Below are 20,546 nucleotides of genomic sequence, written 5' to 3'. Positions count from 1 at the left end.
TTTAATAGGTAATAAATAAGATAAGCATTATAACTTACAAGAACGCTGATGTTATTTTCAGCATTCAGTTTAATAAAATAAAAATGTTTAAGTGCTTTTAAATATTAGTTACCTAATACATATATCAATAACTTGCGTAGATGTTTAATGTAATAAATAAAAATGCATAACACGCGTACTGTTACTTTGTAATATAAGTAACAAACAGTCTTAAAATATCAGTTTCATTATTAGGCATTGGGTACAGTTGTCAAGTAGATATGACATAAATCTAATAATGTGCATAAAATTGTCATAAATTTCGATTTATATATAAATTATACAATATTTAGCTCAAGCACCAATACACGTTAATTTATTTAGACCTTTGTATTGTATATTACAAAAAAAGGTAAAAGAACATAATTTAAGAAAAAGTTATGGTTTAAAATTTTTAATTTAAAACGTGAGTAGAATCAAAAAAAATTAAATTTTTGTTTCTATTCATTATATATACGTATTAAGTACAATATATTTACTATAGTAAAGTAGGTAATAATTTGCCATATCGCAGAATCAAAGGTGTTTAACATTTAAATCCGGTCTTCGTAGCTATTAATGAGGATCTTGTATGATTACTTATACTATACTTATACTACTTATACTTATATTACACTCGCGAATTAGTAATTGGTGTCTATAGAATTGAATATTCAATTTACCTTTTATTGGTGTGGAAGTCTGGTATCGAAAATAATTATTTTAATATGTTATCAGAACATTCTGTCCTTTTTAGAACAATAAACCTTTACTAATATCACAGTGCAAGGAGTCTCAGTTTTATGTACTATGCTTATATGTATTATAAATTTGAACGTGAATTTATTTATTTGTTTCTTTTTAATGGAGAAGGACATAGGCTACTTTCTATCCCAGTCAATCAATGTAGCCTGGTCATGCAGATGAAGTAATAGGTACATAATAGTAGTTTACATAAATAAATTTAATTATTTTTTATGCAACGTGGGATAGCAATCAAAGGAAAGTGGAAAATGTCATTATTGATATTTTAGTTTGTTGCATACATTAAAAAATATGTTATAGTGTTTAATCCTTGACTAGTTTTTTGGCCACTACTTTATATGCATAGATTTCAGAAGCAGATATTTATTATATATAATATTAAAATCGTTGAAATAAACATTTATTAGAATTTAAATTAGACTTATATTATTACAACTGTAAAACTGCATCCGATTTGATGTAGTAGTTTTTGCAAGATATCAGAACAGACATACAGACAGACATTTCAAATAATTATTATTTAGGCGTTTGCTTAAATATCTCTCATGTACATACATTGTCTAGTTACAGTTTTATTATATTAGTATGATATTAAGGTCTCTTTTTTATTGTAATGGGAAGTCAACTAAGTCGAGTCTAAAATAAGAGTGTTATACATTGTACTGGCTATCTGACCTACTCTTCAGTCTTGAACAATAATATGCATTATTGCCAGAAACTATTTTATTTTATTACTGCAAAAATACATAAGTGGTTTATGTTACAGTTTTACGACTGTAAAGACGAAAAAATATGACAGTTATACCTGACAACCTTGGTAATGTAGCGATTAGACATACTCCTTCACCTTCTGTTGGTTGCGGCTTCGATACTCACACAATACATATGTATTTATTATTATGTTTGTTTGTATTGATAGGAGAGCGAGAATGCATATATTTAGAGAAGTACTGGTTCTGCTTACTTTAGGTCTAGATGGTAAAGTGTATATTCATGACTTTTTATTAGTGACTTAGGCGAGTTGCATAAAATATAATTCCTGTAAAATTTGTCGTTACATAATGAAGACTGTGTTCCACAAATAAAAACCGACTTCAATTGTGGCAAAATCAGTCATTTTATTTAAAAAAAGAACAACTACTAAATCAATTTTGATAAAATTTCTACGAGACCCATTTGTAAGTATATTTTTTCAGATAAAAAATCCAACTCTGGTTATAACTGAGGGAGTTATGGGGTACCAAACATAAAAAAAGAATGCAACCGGATTGAGAACCTCCTTCTTTTTTAATGTCGGTTAAAAATGAAAATCAAGTCTTTACGTACCTACTAATAACAATGTTACTTTATACGTACATTGTTTAAGTTGAGCATGTGCAACCGTTTATCTATTTACTGTTTTTTATCATATAGTTGGATACTTACTAAAACGGATATAGCACGCCTGCACTTAAGACACCTGCTGGGTACGTGCATTCCTACTGCATGTTTGCTTTATTTGTAACTAATTTTGCAGCAATCTCTTAAACATATTTGCAGAATACCTCTTTTATAAAAGGTATTATTATATTGCAATGGGCGTACAATACATTTTTTAAATAAATAGTGTAAGAAATACAAGTATCATTTATAAAAGTAATATTTATGGGAGAAGTCATATTAACTAGTTAGCTGTTAACAGCGGTTACTACGTGAAGTTCGAGACATTTTAATGTCGATCAGATACTTTATTACCTCAGATTATACTCATTACATACATTAAAATTATATGTAGGAAACCAAGCGTATATGGAAGCGGTTCATTCTATTAGACTTTAGTACTCCCACTACTCTAATAAATTTCTTTCCTAATTAAATATTGGTATAATGTAAAACAATTCAATAATCCGAGTATATATTACCTCTTTAAAAATAATTTTAATTAATAAAACAAGTGTTTAAACATGGGAATCCAAATTACAAAATGGAGCGAGCGAATTGAAATTAAATTAAACATTCCCGCCTTTTGTGTTGTTTTGTTTTTTAATTTGAATTTTGAATAATTCAATATAATTTGAATTGCTATGTGCCAGTAGCTAACAATTTTACAATTTTTAATTGTGTTGAAACTTTTTAATTTACGCAGAATCAAGTGAAATGCTCATAATAAACCTAAACTGATTATTGCGTTCTATATATTGGAAAATTTATATTAATACACAAAAATCCAGTGTCACGATGTTCATTCACGTATATTTCCGAAATCGTTGATTTTAATGAAACTTTGTTAATGTGTTTTCAGTGATAGAATTGAAAAGTTGAGTAGTTTTTATCACAATAAGAAAATATAGCAATGAGAAGTATAACCTGTGCTGGATCAGCTAGTATGGGTACCTACTATAAGAAAATAACTAATCATTCGCCATTGAGTTTAGGTTAACCATACTATGATAGCCAGGTGATTTGGTATAGAGTTTTTATTCCGATTTTCTATCTCCTACATTGGTGTATTAAACTTTTTTTTTTATAATAGCATTTTACAAGGTTTTGGGATAGAAAGAAGCAGTTATACATATTTATACATTATATTTTAATTCCCTCACTATGTAACTACTAAATAAGTATAATAAATACACGTATAAATATCTACCTAAACCAATCCTATTACAAAAGACTATAAAAATATGAAATTAGTTAAGTACTTAAATCAGTAAGTAATATAATTAATTTAAAGTATAGTTAACGATCGTAATGATGAATTGTAACTATTACAGTCACGATTAATGTTTAAATGTTGTGAGTGAAGACAGCTTATCTTTATTGTATGACTTCTACGGGTAATATCAGTGGGTAATATATTTAATAAAAGATATGAACATATAAATCAGTTTGTTAATTTATGAAAGGCCAGCGTTTGGTTTCGTATTGAAAGGTTAACCTCAATCTAAAATTATAAATAATGTACTTGTGTAAATTCTATTCTAGATAAAACAAGTGATATTTCTGTAATGAATTTTTACTTATGTAGGTTTTTTTTTTTATACAACTTAGAATGGCAAACAAGCTGACGACCCACCTGATGGAAAGTGGTAACCGTCGCCTATAGACATGAGCAGTACCATAGACATAACAGAGTATACTGTTTCGCCTATGATACCACCCATGTGTTACCATTCCTGAGGACTCAGGTGTTATTCCTTCGTATCCAGTAAATTCACGCCATATCCCACCCTTCAAACCGAAACACAGCCATGCAAACACAACTGCTTCACGGTAGAAACACGAATGGGACAGAGGTACCCAAGCAATCGACTTTTGTACAAAGTCTCCCTCTGGTAAGTAGTTAGATATGTGCATAAAACAATTCTTTTAACGGGGAGCAATGATCTCATTGCTAGCATTATACCCTAAATGTTAACCTCCATGCTATTTTCCTTGAAAGTTATCGTGATTAATTTCTAATGAATTATACAATGGGGGAGGTCTATGTTCAGTAATGGAAAGATAATGGCTGAAATGATGATGAATATACAATGGGCCAATTGACTTGCTCCTTACTTATAATTTTTTACTGGCAGCCCGTCAGCGTATACCAATAGTGTAGGCGGGGTTACTATTTCATTTTCATTCATTAAAAACTACTTCTAATTAATCAATGCTACTAGAAACGAATTTAGTATGATACAATCAAAATACTGAAGAATGAATAAATTCTTTGGAATTCTATTAAATATAATAAATATCTACTAACATTAATCAAGATAGTGAGTAGAAATACAGTATATGTTAGGTGACTCGCTACTTATATATTTTTTTTATTAGAGATGGCCCTTATTATAACGCAGTAGAGGTTATAGGTATTATAGATTTGTATGCTGACCACTTTAATATACAGTTGATAATTTAAATATAATCTAAACAAACTTGTCACTAAATCACTATGTGTCACTTTGTGGGTGTGACAGTTGACAGGAGCAGTGGTAGTGAGTGAATTTATGCATATTTATCTTTGTTCTAATTTCACAAATTTAATTGAGCAAGATTCATTTTGATGAAATTGTTTAATTGTTTGCTTTTGTAATGAATAAGTGATGTTAAATTGCTAACTAAACACAAACATTAAATAAAGGTGTTAAGTATGCGTCTAGCTTTCTTCTTTCCAGATAATTTCGAATTTGAAAATAACAAAAAATAAAAAGTTAAAGTAATCATCATCATTATATCATTCGTTAACTATCCACTGTCAAAGTAATATTAACACTTAATTAAAATACTTTTATTAGCGGTTTATATAAGTGCGCAGTTGGTATTAAATATTAATGTATTCTAGAGTTTTCTAGAGCACGATTTTCTATTAGGTATGAGTTAAAATTCTGTCATATAATAATTCATTTATGAGTTAAAATGTTAAATGTAATGGTAAACACAAGAGATATTTTTACTTGTAGTTATGTTTATTTGTGTCAAAGTTGTATTAATATTCTTATTCTTAATTATAGGGTATTATATTTCTAAATACCTACTATATTCATCATCATCATCATCATTTCAGCCGTTATCCGTCCACTGCTAGACATTAGCTTCCCTCATGGACTGCCATTTAGTGGGGGTCGTCCTACACTGCCTTTTCCGTACGCGGTCGCAACTTAAAAAAATTTTTTAAAATTAATCTGGCCATGAATTTATTCCAATTCAATTGAAAGTGAAATTAGGTACGAAAAAATCTTAATCTTCATGCATAATATTAACTATTATCTAGGTATGTCACAGTATATTATCTAAAGTTGATTGGTTATTATTTCCTACTAGATAGATAAACCGTCAAGTTATAGTATAGAAAAAAAAAACTTTTTTGATGGATTAAGCAAACATCATAGATATATTATTGACATTTTAATTTATTACATTAAGTGCAATTAATGGATAAAACATGAACTGGTATGCGATTAGGATCGTTGTTTCTTATTACACAAACATAAGATTATGACGATATGATTCGACCGGTTAGAATGATGGATAATGATCAGTCTATAATGAACACTAAGTTATATTGAAACCAAGAAAGTAATTATGTAATGTTCTTTTGAAGTACGTATCATTAGTTATTAAGCAAATGATCAATATGGTAAAAATATAATAGTTATTAAAAAGATTATAATTCGATGTTTAAGATATAGGAGTAAATAGAACAAAAGGAAAAAAAAACACGAATCTAATTAATGTTGATATCCTACTGTCTTACTACTATTATAAATGCGAAAGTTTATCATCTTTATAAACTTTATAAAGATGTTTGTATGGATATACTTTAGTTACTCTTTCATACAAATACTACTGAACAGATTTGAATGAAATTCGGTGTACAGATAGGTTATATCCTGTCTTATAGTATGGAGTATTTTATATATGCACTCACGCGGGTGAAATCGTGCGCATACAGTTAGTAGACAATATTTAGCTGTTTCCAGTAACTGTGTTTCAGTGGAGAAAATTATTTGTAGTTCCCGTGGGAGTCCTTTATTTAGTACCCCTCTTTGAGTGTTTATTTCTAGCCGTTTCGATTGTGCGCCGATTATTTTCAGTTTTTTCTTTTACATACAGAAGATTTCCCTTTTATTAAATAATAAATAGTCAGTAGGTATTCGTTAAGGCAGACAGAGAGACGATAAATTACGGCTGTATTTTAAACGCAGTCTAGATCGTTGACGGCTGATAAGTGGGTTAACGTGACATACCTAAGACGTGCATGAAAATCTATAATTTATTGACGTTGGCAAATAAGGATACGTGACACGGAATACAGTTCGCAGAAACTAGAACATACTATTAAAAATACGACTTGTTACTTAAAAGTATCCAAATATGTTACATTACTTTTTAAGTTACTTTCAAAAGAAGGAGGTGCTCATTTCGCATGATATTTTTTATGACTATGTTACGCGATCACATATGATTATGATAGAGTTGCATTTTTTGTAGAGCAATATGTGTAATCATACTAATAATATAAATGTGAAATAACTGAAGATATTTGAATGAAATTTTCCATATTGATATACAAGAGAACTAGAACTATATGAACTAGTAGGTAAGTATGATACTTTATACCCTAATTCATGAGAATAAAGTGATTTCAATAAATATAAGAATGCTGTAGTAACATTCACTAATTACTTAATTCGTTGTATACAATCTTGTAACCGCATGATGAATTGCGGCAGTTACTGTGGGCAGGTGCTCGTTTTCCATATGATTGAATATCGGCTGTGACGTTACATGACACATGAGTAGGTATCTACTGTTTATTGGATAGAAAGCTCTCAACTAGTTATGTTTTATTTATAACGCATGACTTAACTAGGTGTATTATAACTTAACGGTTTTTCTATATATAATGTTTTCTTGGTAGAAATTGCTATTTTTTTTCGGAGGTAATCTTAATTTTTACGTAATAATATATTTAAAAGAGAGTATTGTTACATTAATGATTTACGTAAATACTTACTTAAATTTCTTCCATGTGGTCCCGGCACAGAATGGACCACCCCGTCCTTACGCGTGGAAATCGTAAGAAGCGACTAAGAGAATTTAATGGCTGAGGGATAGTCAGAAGTGCCTCTTTTAACAGATCACCAAAAACTTAACTGCTGTTGCCAACTCGCTTGTTAAGCGTAGCAACTACTGGCGAGACCACAATATGGATAGATAATGACTGATATGATATAATCTGCTTAAATAGACACTAATAGTTAAAGTAGATTAAAAAAATCATTAATTGAAATTTATAACTAACTCTCCGGTGATGGACATCATAACATAACAATTATCAATTTTTCAACCCTGTTCAGGGTTAGATATGCGAATAAGTATACTTATTTGAAGAAGTGATTTAATTAATTAAGAATTAAATTAAATACGTTCCTACATTACCTTCATGAAGTACCTATTTTTTGCGTGTGTTCAACTACCTCTTGCTAACAGCTACGCCCACTCGGTACTTGAATAATTTAATGAATTGAAACTAAAATATTATAAAAAACATTCATTTATCTTGGTTTATAAGCCATCTATATACACCACTAATTTACAAGATTCTGCTAATTAATTTCTTAATAGGAGTCACTAGCTAAAAAAAATTAATAAAATAACGAGCTTTGGTAGGAGTTAGCATCTACCTATACAATACTAAGATAGAATGAAATACATGCAAGAAGTTCCGCTTGTGTAGGTATAAAAAATCAGGTCCGGTATCGTCAAAACAATTATAAATAATACATGGTACGTTTTTGTACTAATAAAGGTTTTTAGTATGAAATGAGATCATAGCGCGCCTATCATGTGTGCGTTTTGTATAACATAATTGGGTTAGAGGCAATTATTTTTATTTTGTATTCGTTTTGACTAATCACACCATCACGATGACCTATTAGCGTCCTGCTGGACACGGGTCGCTTTATAAGAAAACAATGTAGCTGATAATTATCACGCTGAATAAACGGCTTAGTTAGTAGTCTATTTCAATAGAAATCCTTACTAATATTATAAATATGAAAGTGAGTTTCTTTGTTACGTCTTGTAAGCGCCTTAGTAGCTTAATAAAATATGTGAAATTTACTGTACATATACTTTATGGGATGGAAAAAAAATATAGGTTACTTTTTATTCCGATTAGTAAATGAATCTGGACCCGCAGATGAAGTCGCGGGTAAAAGCTAGTTAATGATAAGATGACAGATATACTTTAAATGAAATCGGTAATAAATAATGTCCATCCCTTTACTTTTAATTTCTTTTAGTCGCCTCTTATGAATTGTAAGAACAACACCCACGGGAAAGGAAGGGGTGACATATTCTATGTTGGAATCACACGGCAGAGAAAGTGTGGGAGATAACTTATTCAATAAAGTCAGTTATGATTATACACACAATATATATATATATGTAACTATATGGCCGTATGGGCCCGCCAGATAATAGGCCATCCCTTTCTTTCCCGTGAGTGTCGTATAGGCGACTAAGGAAGGACGAGGGATGGACCGCAGTGTCCCTCTTAAAACATCACTTTAGCCTAACTGCAGTGGTCAATCCGCCTGCCAAACGTGGCAACTACTGGCAAAGTATCCCTGGCTTATGTTCATCAGTTGTCAGTTAAAGGCTGATATGATAATGATGATATGTAACTATTATAAAACAATTTTCAAACTTATTTTGTTTACACTTATAGGTGATAATTAGTACTTTACATCAGGCCAGCTGTTAGTGTTAGTTTTTTAGTTAAGTTGCAAAAAGTTTAATATTCTTTTATTTGATATTTTAAAGTTGTAATTTTCGTGTACCTATAATAATAGAACATATGTACCTACAGACAATTTATTAACTCTATGAATCTATTAAGATTTCAATAGATGTGCGGAGTCAATAGTTGCGGAAAAATAACAAGGAAGTACTTACTGTTGCTAACAAGTGATTAATGTACCCGAGCATACATGTAAACACCTGGTATATATATATATATATATATATAATATATATAAATATACATATATATATATATATATATATATATATATATATATATATATATATATATATATTATGAGATAGGGTAATCTTACTTATATAGTAATATTATAACTAGCCAATGTTTGAATATGGGAGATATTAAAAATATATGAAGAGAATCAATAAGGGCAATAGATTTGTCTATCTATCTGTCTCTCTATATGTTTGTTCCGGCAGTCCGCAAAAATTACCGTGTCAAATTAGATCCTGTTCGTAATTGTGTTCTTAGAAACCTTTAGAGACTACCTTTAGAGTTACACCTTTAGAGGTGTAACTTAAAATCCGATACATGTTTCATCTTGGTATGCTGTCTAAAAGTAGTCTATTTCACTGATTTTTTTACGTCTGCGATTCTCGCGTGCAAAATAGCGGACAAAAAGTTAATATTTACCGGTGGTCTCGGCATAGAATGGGCCATCTCGCGCTTTCTTATAGCTGTCGTAAAAGGCGACTAAGGGAACTTAATGATCGAGGGATAAGCAACAGCATCCCTATTTAAACTAATCAAAGCCTAATTGCAGTTGCCAAGCGTGGCGACTACTGCCAACATTTTTCAATAGAAAGAGGCCTATATTCAACAGTGGACAGTAAACGGCCGATATGACGATATTATGTATATACGGAAAATTATTATGTTTTGTAAATAAATATATAAAAAAATTCATTATAAATATAAAATAATATTAGAATTACGGCATATAATTTCAATATGGATTATAAAGGGCGAAATTGAGCATTTTCCTAATTAAATTAATGATACGTCGAAAAGTAACAAAATAATTCTTTCCCATATCAACGACATAGCTGGTCACATCTTGTTAGTATCAGATATTCGAAATTTTTTATAGTATATAATAATAATAAATAATAAAATAAAAATATCAAATCTTCTAGTCTAAACAAGGAAGCGTATTGCGAATAAGTACTTCTCATAGAGTATAGTCACAAGGATGTACCCGCTTAAGATGTTACGACGCGTAAGTACTCATACATATATATCCGATACGCCCACGAGTCAAACATTATTTAAATTACTCTACATTAAATATTGTATGAAGTACTACGGGCGTCATAGTATTCTGTGAACTCCATGGTGTTGTTTATATATGCGATGTTTTTTTAATAGGTGACAATGAAATGGTCTCCCCGCCTACGCTAACGGTATATGCTAGTGGGCACCAGTGAGGGATAAGTGACTATAAAAGTAGATCAGTTGGCCCATCGTGATGAATTGCACTATAATTAACCACGATGGTTTCCTGGGGGAACCACGTCGATGTCGACCCGAATGGATTTATTGCTAGTAATGCGGCAGATAGACCCCATTACTAACAATCCCTTTCTCCACTATATGCGATGGTTACCACTTTCCAATAGATAATCCAATTGCTTGTCATTCTAAGTGACGATTCTGAGTATCATAAAAAAGTATTTATGAAGGATATATTGCACTTATTATTTTATTAAAATATATTATATTACTAGCTTTTACCAGCCACTTCGACCGCATGACCGGGGTATATTAACTGACCAGGATGAAATGAAGATACGAGTAACATTCTCCATGCAATATAGTACGTGTATACCAATTTCATAGTAACTACTTAAGCCGTTAAGGTACTAACAGGTAACAAACAAACTCATTTTCACATTTATAATATAAGTAAGGATGAATATAATATTTAAATAATAAATAAATATAAGATTTAGTGAAAAAAGTTGATTGGTTTTAGTTATTTATATAGAGCGGTTTAAGTATATTTATTGCTATTTATATTTATTAACCAATTTAAAAAGAAAAGTATAGTGATATGTAATAGAGCCACGCTTCTCAAATTTATGGCTTCATAAACCCTTATTAAATTTTCTAGATTAAGCTCCGTAAAGAACTGATTATTAATTGAATAAAATAAGGTACTTTATTAAAAAAGGAATAGAAAAGAACAATAGATAAATGTTATTTCTAATATGTAGTCAATTTAAAGTGATAGGTGTGCTTGTTTTTAGCAAAAATTATATCGGTACCCGTAGGAACTTTGAATGCATGCGTGTGCATCCGAGTCAGATAAGCTACCACCATTATGTAAGATATGTCGGGTACCTTACGATTAACTGGTGTACTACAATTGGTACGCGTATCCCACTTTGAGAAATCTTGCAATTGACGAACTTAATGCTACATAGCATTCTTTATATAGCATATTTATTCAATATTTATATTGTATTCATTGTTTATAAGACATATTCAAAATAATAGTTTTAAAATGCTAAAAATTACGAAGATGTAAAAAATGCAAAGTAGATAATTTCAACATTATTTTTATGATTGAGTTCTATTAGTTTTATTTTTATTCTTAAATTCCAGCTCCCTGTGAAACGAGTAAGATATTATAATATTCTCTAATTATGTTTTTTTTTGTTAAGTCCGCCATTTTTACTATCTTTATCAAAATTAATTTATGCTTTTGTAAATTCACTTATAATATAGATATTAGGTTATAACCAAAATGTACTCAGGTGGGCTTTTCCCTTAAAGGGATTTCTTCCAGTCAACCTTGAGAACTTTTAAACATTTTTAATAATATAATACAAAACGAGTTCAACAGAAGACGAAACTGTTTATTGGCTAATTAGACACTGTCGTCATGGTCGAATTCTTGAATCTATGTCATGGTTACAATTACACGGAAATACTGAGTCGTGATTTCAAATAAATTGTTATTATTATGAATATTGTTATAAGAATATAACAATAATTTTACACATGTTTAAGAACATAGCCGTATGTGTTACATAATAAGATAATTTAATTGTAATCTTTTATGAAGATTATAAAATAAACATTTTAAATAACCGTCCCGAAATCTGACGATCTATCATGAAATGAAATTTCAAATTTTGGGCTTAAGTTCGTATTTTTGTTCAGTAAATGGGGACTCAATAAATGGAGCTTAACATTTTATTCGTTATAAATCCTATCATAAAAGTCCATGGAATTACATTTTAACAGTGTAATGTAATTTTAACATCAAATTTGTGCGCCACAAAATTTCGAAACATTTCATGATAGGATCTCTGTATATACTCAAAGGTTAATTTTAATCCTGGTCAGTCAACATGTACTTGTATAATAATATCCTTGTTACGCGGATGAAGTCGCGGGTAGGTAAAAACTAGTTCCAAATATTTGTCTTCGTTTGCATTTTCCAATAGCTGGTCGGTACTTTTAATAGTAGACAAACAGATATACGATGCGAGCATCTCAATTTAGTATGAAAAGTAACGATGTCACAACTATTTGCCTTGATGTTACAAAAGCTATTTATTGATAGGAATACTCACGCAATAATCCCTTTCGAAAATACCATATAAGTATAGAATAGATGTTTATGTCAATTTTGTAAATAAATATATTGCGACATAAATTTTATGTCGGAACTCGAATTCAAAATTAGTAAATTAAACTCTACTGAGCTTAACGCAAGGCCAATTTGACACGAAAAGACTTTAAATGTATATCTTATCAATTAAATTTAAATTTCTTGTAATGATGAAACAAATAAAACCATATTGAGTCCCATTATTTATTTCTAAATACCCTAAATAAATCTTACAAGAAATAGTCTTATGCTTTTTTTTCAGTATAGTTCAGTGGCGTAGCTAGGTAACCAAAGGCCCGGGGGCAAAATAATAAATTAAGGTTCCAACTAAACTATTTAAAATCGTTTATTTCGTATTTGTCGTGTTTCGAATTCGACGTACTCCAGATATATCGTAATCTAAATTCGTCGTCAAGTGCGTACTGTTAAAACGCGCTGTTCGACGACGCGACTAAGAAATCAGACTAAGAATACAGGGTAGTTTCCTGGATATATCCTATACTCGTATTACTATTGCTAACTGGTGTCAAAATTATTATTTTATACATGCCCAAACTAAGCATTTCCATTCTAAATATTTTCAATATTATTTGTTACATATTTTACACTTACATTAAAGTAAATTAAGTAATTCTTATTGACCACAAATACTGCAGAAAGTATTGTGACGTCATCACAAGGCCATCACCCAGCTTTCACTATCTCGACATGTGCGACGAGTGCGATGCGCGTGCGCTGCGACTCGAAGATAACTGTAACTAGTTGCGGTAATTGGATAATATATTATCTAACTCTACTACAACTTAAGAGAATGAATATTAATAAATTCAATATGAAACCAACATGAGGTAAACCCCATGGAATGCAAGAAAATATCAATATCGATCTAGAATTGGTGAATACTTCGTTCAATACATAATAAAAAAAAGAATCGAATGAGAGTTTTAAAAAAAGGATTAAAGATCCAAGAAAGATAGATGAGATGATGAAAGAAAGGTTCAGATAGTACAGAACCTAGATTCTCCTTATCTATATCTCCCTATTTTTGAACAATTTTAATGGATCTGTAAGGCTTTATAATTATACAAAATGAACAAAAATCAATTTTTTATTTCATATTACATCATCAGTGAAATATTTATCACACACCACAGTAATAATGAAGGACCGTATTCGTGATTTACTGTTCATCCAAAAGGTTGACCGGTAGAGAATGCTACTCGTGCTAAGTTCGTCTTTTGTAGTATATTTTATTTTGGTCAATAAAATAGTTTAAATAAATCATTAAATTATTAATTGCTATTACTAGGCAACTGGCTTGACACGTTTGAGTATTTATTCGTGCACTATTATGTTTTAGTTTTTACCAATCAGTAGCATGAATCATAAAACGAAACCGGACGTTTTATGTAGGTAGACAGCAGATATGGAATAAGGTTAACATAAATGTTTAAGATCCTTCTTAACTCTTTATTGCATTAGTAATTTTGCCGAATGATGAGTAAGATCGCAGCTAAATGTATTCAAATATTAAAGTTTAGTCAATTTTAGTCATGTAAAGTAATTACTTACTATTTACAAAATGAATATTAGCATGAATTATTTCGGTGATTAATTTTGCTATCGAGAGGATTTACTCCGGTGTTGATTCCATACGAAATTCCGTTTTCAAGTGACTCCAAAAAGGAGGAGATCTGTATTTTATGGGTATATGTTAAGCGAAATATTCAATAATTTTTAACCATTGGGAGTTAGGGGTTTAAGTTTTTTAATTGCTGTTATTGTAACAATCACTACATAGTATAAAATAAAGTCGCTGTCGCTGTCTGTTCGTCCCCATGTATGCTTAAGTCTTTAAAACTATGCAACGGATTTTGAAGCAGGGCATGCATTTTTTTTTAATAGAGTGATTCAAGAGGAAGGTTTATATGTATAATATATGCATAATATGATAGAGAAACACTGATAATTTTAAAGGTTTCTAATGTGATGTGATGTAATGTGCACCTGTGCGAAGCCGGGGCGGGTCGCTAGTTAATTATAAAATATTGTGTTAAGACTACGGAGAATATTTTTCGCATCTGAGTTGCCATATTGATAGTTGTCATTAACGACTTGTTCGAGAGCTAATTTCAAAGGCAAATGTGGTTTATAAAGTATACATATTTAACATACGGCTTATTGATCTACCCACGGTAACGAATTAATTACTTTTATGCAATTGAGGCACAAAAAAATAAATTATGTGATTGATTCTTAAGTATTTATAGCATTTCTAAATACCAATCGACATGTATATATATATATATATATATATATATATATATATATATATATATATATATATATATATATATATATATATATATATATATATATATATATATATATATATATTTATTCTCCTACATGGTTGTCTGTTGTATTCTATGAAATACCTTCGTAAATTTTGAATTGATTTTGATGATTATAGTTTTTAATGGCAATTATTTACTTTTCGTCATCAATTAAATTGTGTTGATAGTATTTTTTTTTAATGGATAATAATGGTATGATAACCCCGCATGCGCTAACGGTATACGCTGGCGGGGCACCAGTGATAGATGATAGGTGAGGATGAAAAGGCAGTTCAGTTAGCCCATCGTGATGAATACACTTGGAATTCAGCACGATGGTTTTCAGGGTATATTATTAGCAATGGAACTGATAATCCGCATTACTAACAATTACTTCTCCCCCTGTTGATAGTATTTAGTAATATGCTATTAAAAAGTTTGCATTTTAACAAATACCTATACTTATAGATTTGTGGATTACCTATTCGAATGTCATGGTTAACGCACAGTTGATAAAATTATTCTGACTTATAATAATTATGTATATCGAACTCATTACAGGAAGTTCTGTTTCCATCCTTGGAATAATAATGACATTTAAATGTCAAAAAGTATCCAGGATGTGACTAATGCAATAACTGTAACGACAAACAGATGCACACACCAATCTGAGTTTTATTTTTTAAATATTGCACTAAAGAAATGTGAAATTTTTGATTAAATTGATATGCCCCTAATATTTACATTTTAGTTAATACTCACTTGCTTAGTAAATGAGCTATAACTGAATAGTTGGAAAGTTCATTTTAAAAATGTATTTATTGTTATAATGTATGATAAATTTGATTGAATAAATAACAATTAAAAATTAATTGTGATGTACATATAATTTCAGTTCATAGGATATTTATTAAAATCTTCAATAAATATAAAAAAAAATGATGTACTTTATTACATCATGATTAAATAAAAAACTAAGATATTAAGATAATTTATGATTTTGATCCGCAAAAATAAACTTCAAACATTGTCATATTTGTACATACAAATTAGCATAGAATAACAACAACAAATAAACAACATCCACAGCAGTAAGAATAATCGAAATAATTTAATAATTTGTGAAGATATTGCGTAGCATAATAAATATTACTAAATTAAGAAATTTCATGTTTAAAATTACATAAAATAGACTTATACAGAAAATGTTGATAACCTATAACATAATAAAATTATATTGATTTTAAAAATGTGAGAAGACAAAAAAAGGTTATGACTCATTGACACCAATAACTTGATTTCAGCTGTTTGAAACTGGAGCTATACTCGTATTGTAATATCTCAATACATAATATTCTTGTCTCACAATATTCGTCCTTGTTAATCTCCGAAATCGCTTAACCGACTTTAATGAAAATTTGTAAATATTTATTGTTTAGCGAGTTTAATTATTGATTAGTGATCTATGACGAGCAAAACAATATTTTCCGTGTCAGCTAGTAATAATATAAAATGCTCGTTTAATTCAGGAACAAAAAACATAATTATTTTAATCAATTAATTACTTTGATCTTTAAATTATGCCTTAAAATTACATACCTAATTATCTGTAATGTTTAATATCGTGTGGATTTTATCATAATTAGATATACTATATGAGGTTCCTCTTCCTCAAGTTACAAGGTTATAATATCCAGCATGCTGGAGCTTTGGTGTGATGCAGTTAGAGTCAAGGGCCTTGTCTGCAATTATACTTATAACCTCATGTCTGACCATGATCCCAGGATCGATAGTACATATGAGGTATCGTCATCTACACGTACCTACCTAATACAAATACTGGCGTGGCAACTGTCTGTATACCTAATTGAATTAATTATAATGCTGGAATTTCGATATTTAAAGAGTTGTCACCTATTCCCAATTTGAGGTAAAATAGTTTCTTATATTTTAGGTATAAGAATATAAGGTAAAGGTAAGGTATAATAATATAATTTATAATATATAAAATATAAGAAATTATAAGAAATTTGTAGATAAAGTAATGTTTGTATTGAATAGAAATTTTTAAAATATGTGATATGTCAAATATATAAAATATGTCTCCCTCTTTTTCTCTCATTAAAAAAAAAGAATTTTGATATATACTTAGAAGTATATATCAAAATTCTGATAGATTCTGATGAAAGAAGTGACAATAGATCGTCATTACATGTTATTATTTATTTACACTTTATTACATCATTTATAAAAACAATAAATATAGTTAATTTTATTAAGAAGTGTGATACAAAAGGCAGTCTTATCGCTAAGCATTCTCTTTCAGGCAACTTTTGGGTAATAGATATTAAGAAAAAAGACAAAGGGTAGGGGGCGTTGTATTATATATATATATATATATATATATATATATATATAAATATATATATATGTTTATATATAATATAAACACATATATACATAAACATACACATAATTTTATTTCAAGAAAATTCAGATAACTACATTATATCTGGTAGACGATTAAAAATAAATTAGAAGTCTAGTATTTAATATCTCAAAGTTTCGCTTCCTAAATAGAGCTTTGACCCATCGGAAGCGGAACCAAACTCAAGGTCGTGGGGAAATGTGTTCTCGTGACTGTTCTACTAGTTGTAATGTAACCGCATGCGCAGATAATGTCAAGAACTTGATGTCACAAAAAAAAATTAAAACTTATGGGGAAAGGGGTCCTTATGCTACAGTACAGATTAATAATACTACACTAGTAATACGTATTTTTTGCTATTAGATGGAACGTATGGAAAATCTGCGCTAAATACATTTGATATATTGACATCATCATGACTTCTTGAATATCTCCCATTTAGAAAGATCAATTATATTTTTAAAATTGAAACAGAATAATTGTAGTATATTTCAATAGAATTTTTATTTATTTATTTTATTGTAAGATTTACTAACATTAGGTTAAAATTATGTTACTAACGAATTGGGCCAGTCTAGTCTGTAATAATAAAGATAATTACTATATATAGGTATATATAATATAATAAAAAATTAGTATGTATGTATTACAATTATTATTAGTACCGAATTCAAGTACTCTAACACTTCTCTAAGGTTGACTGGGAGACAATGTTTTTAGCATTAGGTCCGCCATGTATTTATACTTGTATATGTAATAATGAATAAATAAATAAAAAATCAAGTTTTGTTGAAATAATTACAGAAAACTCTCTAAATGAAATTAATAATAAATCGAAACCAATGGATAATAGCAGTCTCTTATAATCGAGCTAATTAAACGTCTGTTTACATTTTCTTATGTTTTATTGAAACAATGTACGAAATAAAATTTTACACAGTTCTCATATCTAAGAAAAATCTTAATAATTATTTCTTCAATGTGGCTTAACAGCAATATTAACGACAGCATGTAGCACGATCTAGCGGTGATTCGTGACTGATTAGCACGAGATGAGCGGTTGACAATATAACGCTCAACCAGTTCATATCCTGGTCTAACATATCTGCATCCTGGATGAACTAAAGATTCTCATAAACAGTTCAGTGTATTATTAATTAATTTATTCCAATTTTTATGTAAATTATTATTGCAATGATTTTAATTTTTACTATTAAAATTGTTTACGCAATATTCTATATGTAGTCTTTGTGTATGGCTATATGTTACAATAAACAAACTGAACTTTGCATTTGTATTATATTTAACACTGTGTATCAATTCTATTATAAACATTTATAATTTGATATTTATTAATTGTCCATTTTCATGGACAGATTAAGGATAATACCCGTTAACAATTTTCAATTAATTTTCTAAATAAATTACTTTTAAGTAAATTCTTTATTAAGTAATTCATTACGTTGAGAATATAAGAGATATCAGTTTTGAATTATATAGAGATTAAATCTGATAATGTTTTGTTAAAGTAATTTTGTGAGAAAAATATTATAGGTCTTATATTACCATATTTTTTAAATAACAAAACCTAAATGCTGATAGTTTTATTTAATTTACTAATTAAAAATTTATTAAAAAAACTACAAATCACAAAAGTTGTCTGATCAACCATTAAGATTAGATCAGAATAGTAATAAAGTGCGATCAGTAAGTAAGTGAGTAATTTTGCAGCCAAACGTATTTCGATAATTTTTTTTTTTTAAATCATGTCTAATAAATTAGTCTAAAATGGTTTTCGTATAAAATTTCGTAACAGGTCCATAGGTGCATATACTCGTACGAACTTACCTGGATCACAAAACGATTGTGTAACCACTGCGAGAATTGCCAACAATCCTATTAAGCACCTTGTACTCCCTTCGGCCATGTTTCGTGATCACAGAATCTGCAACAATTAGACAATAATCATTAAGTTATTCTTCACGCTCTATATTTATTTTTTGTTATATGTTATACATTATCCTATTACACGAGCCTGTTACTAATATAGATTCTCCAAATTTTCAATACAAATATGCAAATATTAACAATGCCCACGAATTCGTCTGCATGATTAAGAGAAAAACATCTTTCATAGCCTATATCCTTGGGGGAAAGGGATTATTAGCAATGGAATTTGACAGCTCTATTGTTAGCAATATTCCCTATTAGGTTGACCTCCACGTGGTTTCCCCTGGAAACCATCGTGAACAATTCTTATTGAATTCGTCACGATGGGCTAACTGACCTGTTTCGTCCTCACCTATCATCCTTCACTGGTGCCCCGCCGGTGTATACTGATAGCGCGGGTGGGGTTACCATTCCATTATCACCCATTAAAAAAAGAGCCTATATTCATTTCTATCCCATATACTATGTGTGTGCTTAATTTCATGACGATTTCTTGAGCTATTAAAGCATCAAGAGGCAACAAAGAAACAAATGATAGTAAAATTTTTTATGATACTTAGAATTATAAACAAACTGAAGCACCATGGATATCAGAAAATACATTGATATACCCAATGGCAATGAATGACGGGTCATACGTTCTACATCATAATGTCTCCATACCCTATAGTTTAAAATTTCTGCACAGCGATCTTATTCATACCTGGATCTATGTTTGGACATCTAAATAATCTTAAATCAAGCGTAGAAACTAATAACGTGGTATTATATAGATGTTAGGAAGATAAAATCATATATTTTGCCAAGCTGCTAATTATTACTGAGGTCTGTTGAATCCGGGAGATCAAAGGTATTTAAGCCGACATATAAATTATGTAGGACATCAGTATATAACCATAATATATTAGGACACAATGAATAATATAGAATCGAGATATGGAAATTTTTGCATCATAAAAAAAACATCAAATAAGTTCAAAATTAAATTAATTAAAATACATTATACTCAGTAAATATTATTTTTTATAATACTTTATATTTCGTTTTACATTCTATCTGTTCTTAGAGGTAAGTTGCTTTTTTTTCCTACCGAACAACATTACCAATACCTACTACAGCTATGCTGGA

At 29.6% G+C, this 20,546-nt stretch overlaps 1 protein-coding gene across 1 annotated transcript in view; it reads right to left on the bottom strand.

The window, feature by feature from the left end:
* LOC113520780 (dual oxidase) overlaps positions 1 to 20,546 on the bottom strand; it is a 61,547-nt gene that overhangs the window by 30,557 nt on the left and 10,444 nt on the right. Inside the window, exon 2 of the mRNA XM_052897523.1 lies at positions 19,317 to 19,413. Within this exon, the coding sequence (XP_052753483.1) occupies positions 19,317 to 19,395 (79 nt within the window). The 5' untranslated portion in view covers positions 19,396 to 19,413. The remainder of the gene's footprint in view (positions 1 to 19,316; positions 19,414 to 20,546) is intronic.

The sequence above is a fragment of the Galleria mellonella genome, unplaced genomic scaffold, assembly GCF_026898425.1.
Source record: "Galleria mellonella isolate WM207_F2 unplaced genomic scaffold, CSIRO_AGI_GalMel_v1 utg36, whole genome shotgun sequence".
NCBI classification, from domain to species: domain Eukaryota; kingdom Metazoa; phylum Arthropoda; class Insecta; order Lepidoptera; family Pyralidae; genus Galleria; species Galleria mellonella.
The sequence above is the reverse complement of the archived record's forward strand: the minus strand, read 5'-3'. Positions and strand labels throughout refer to the sequence as shown.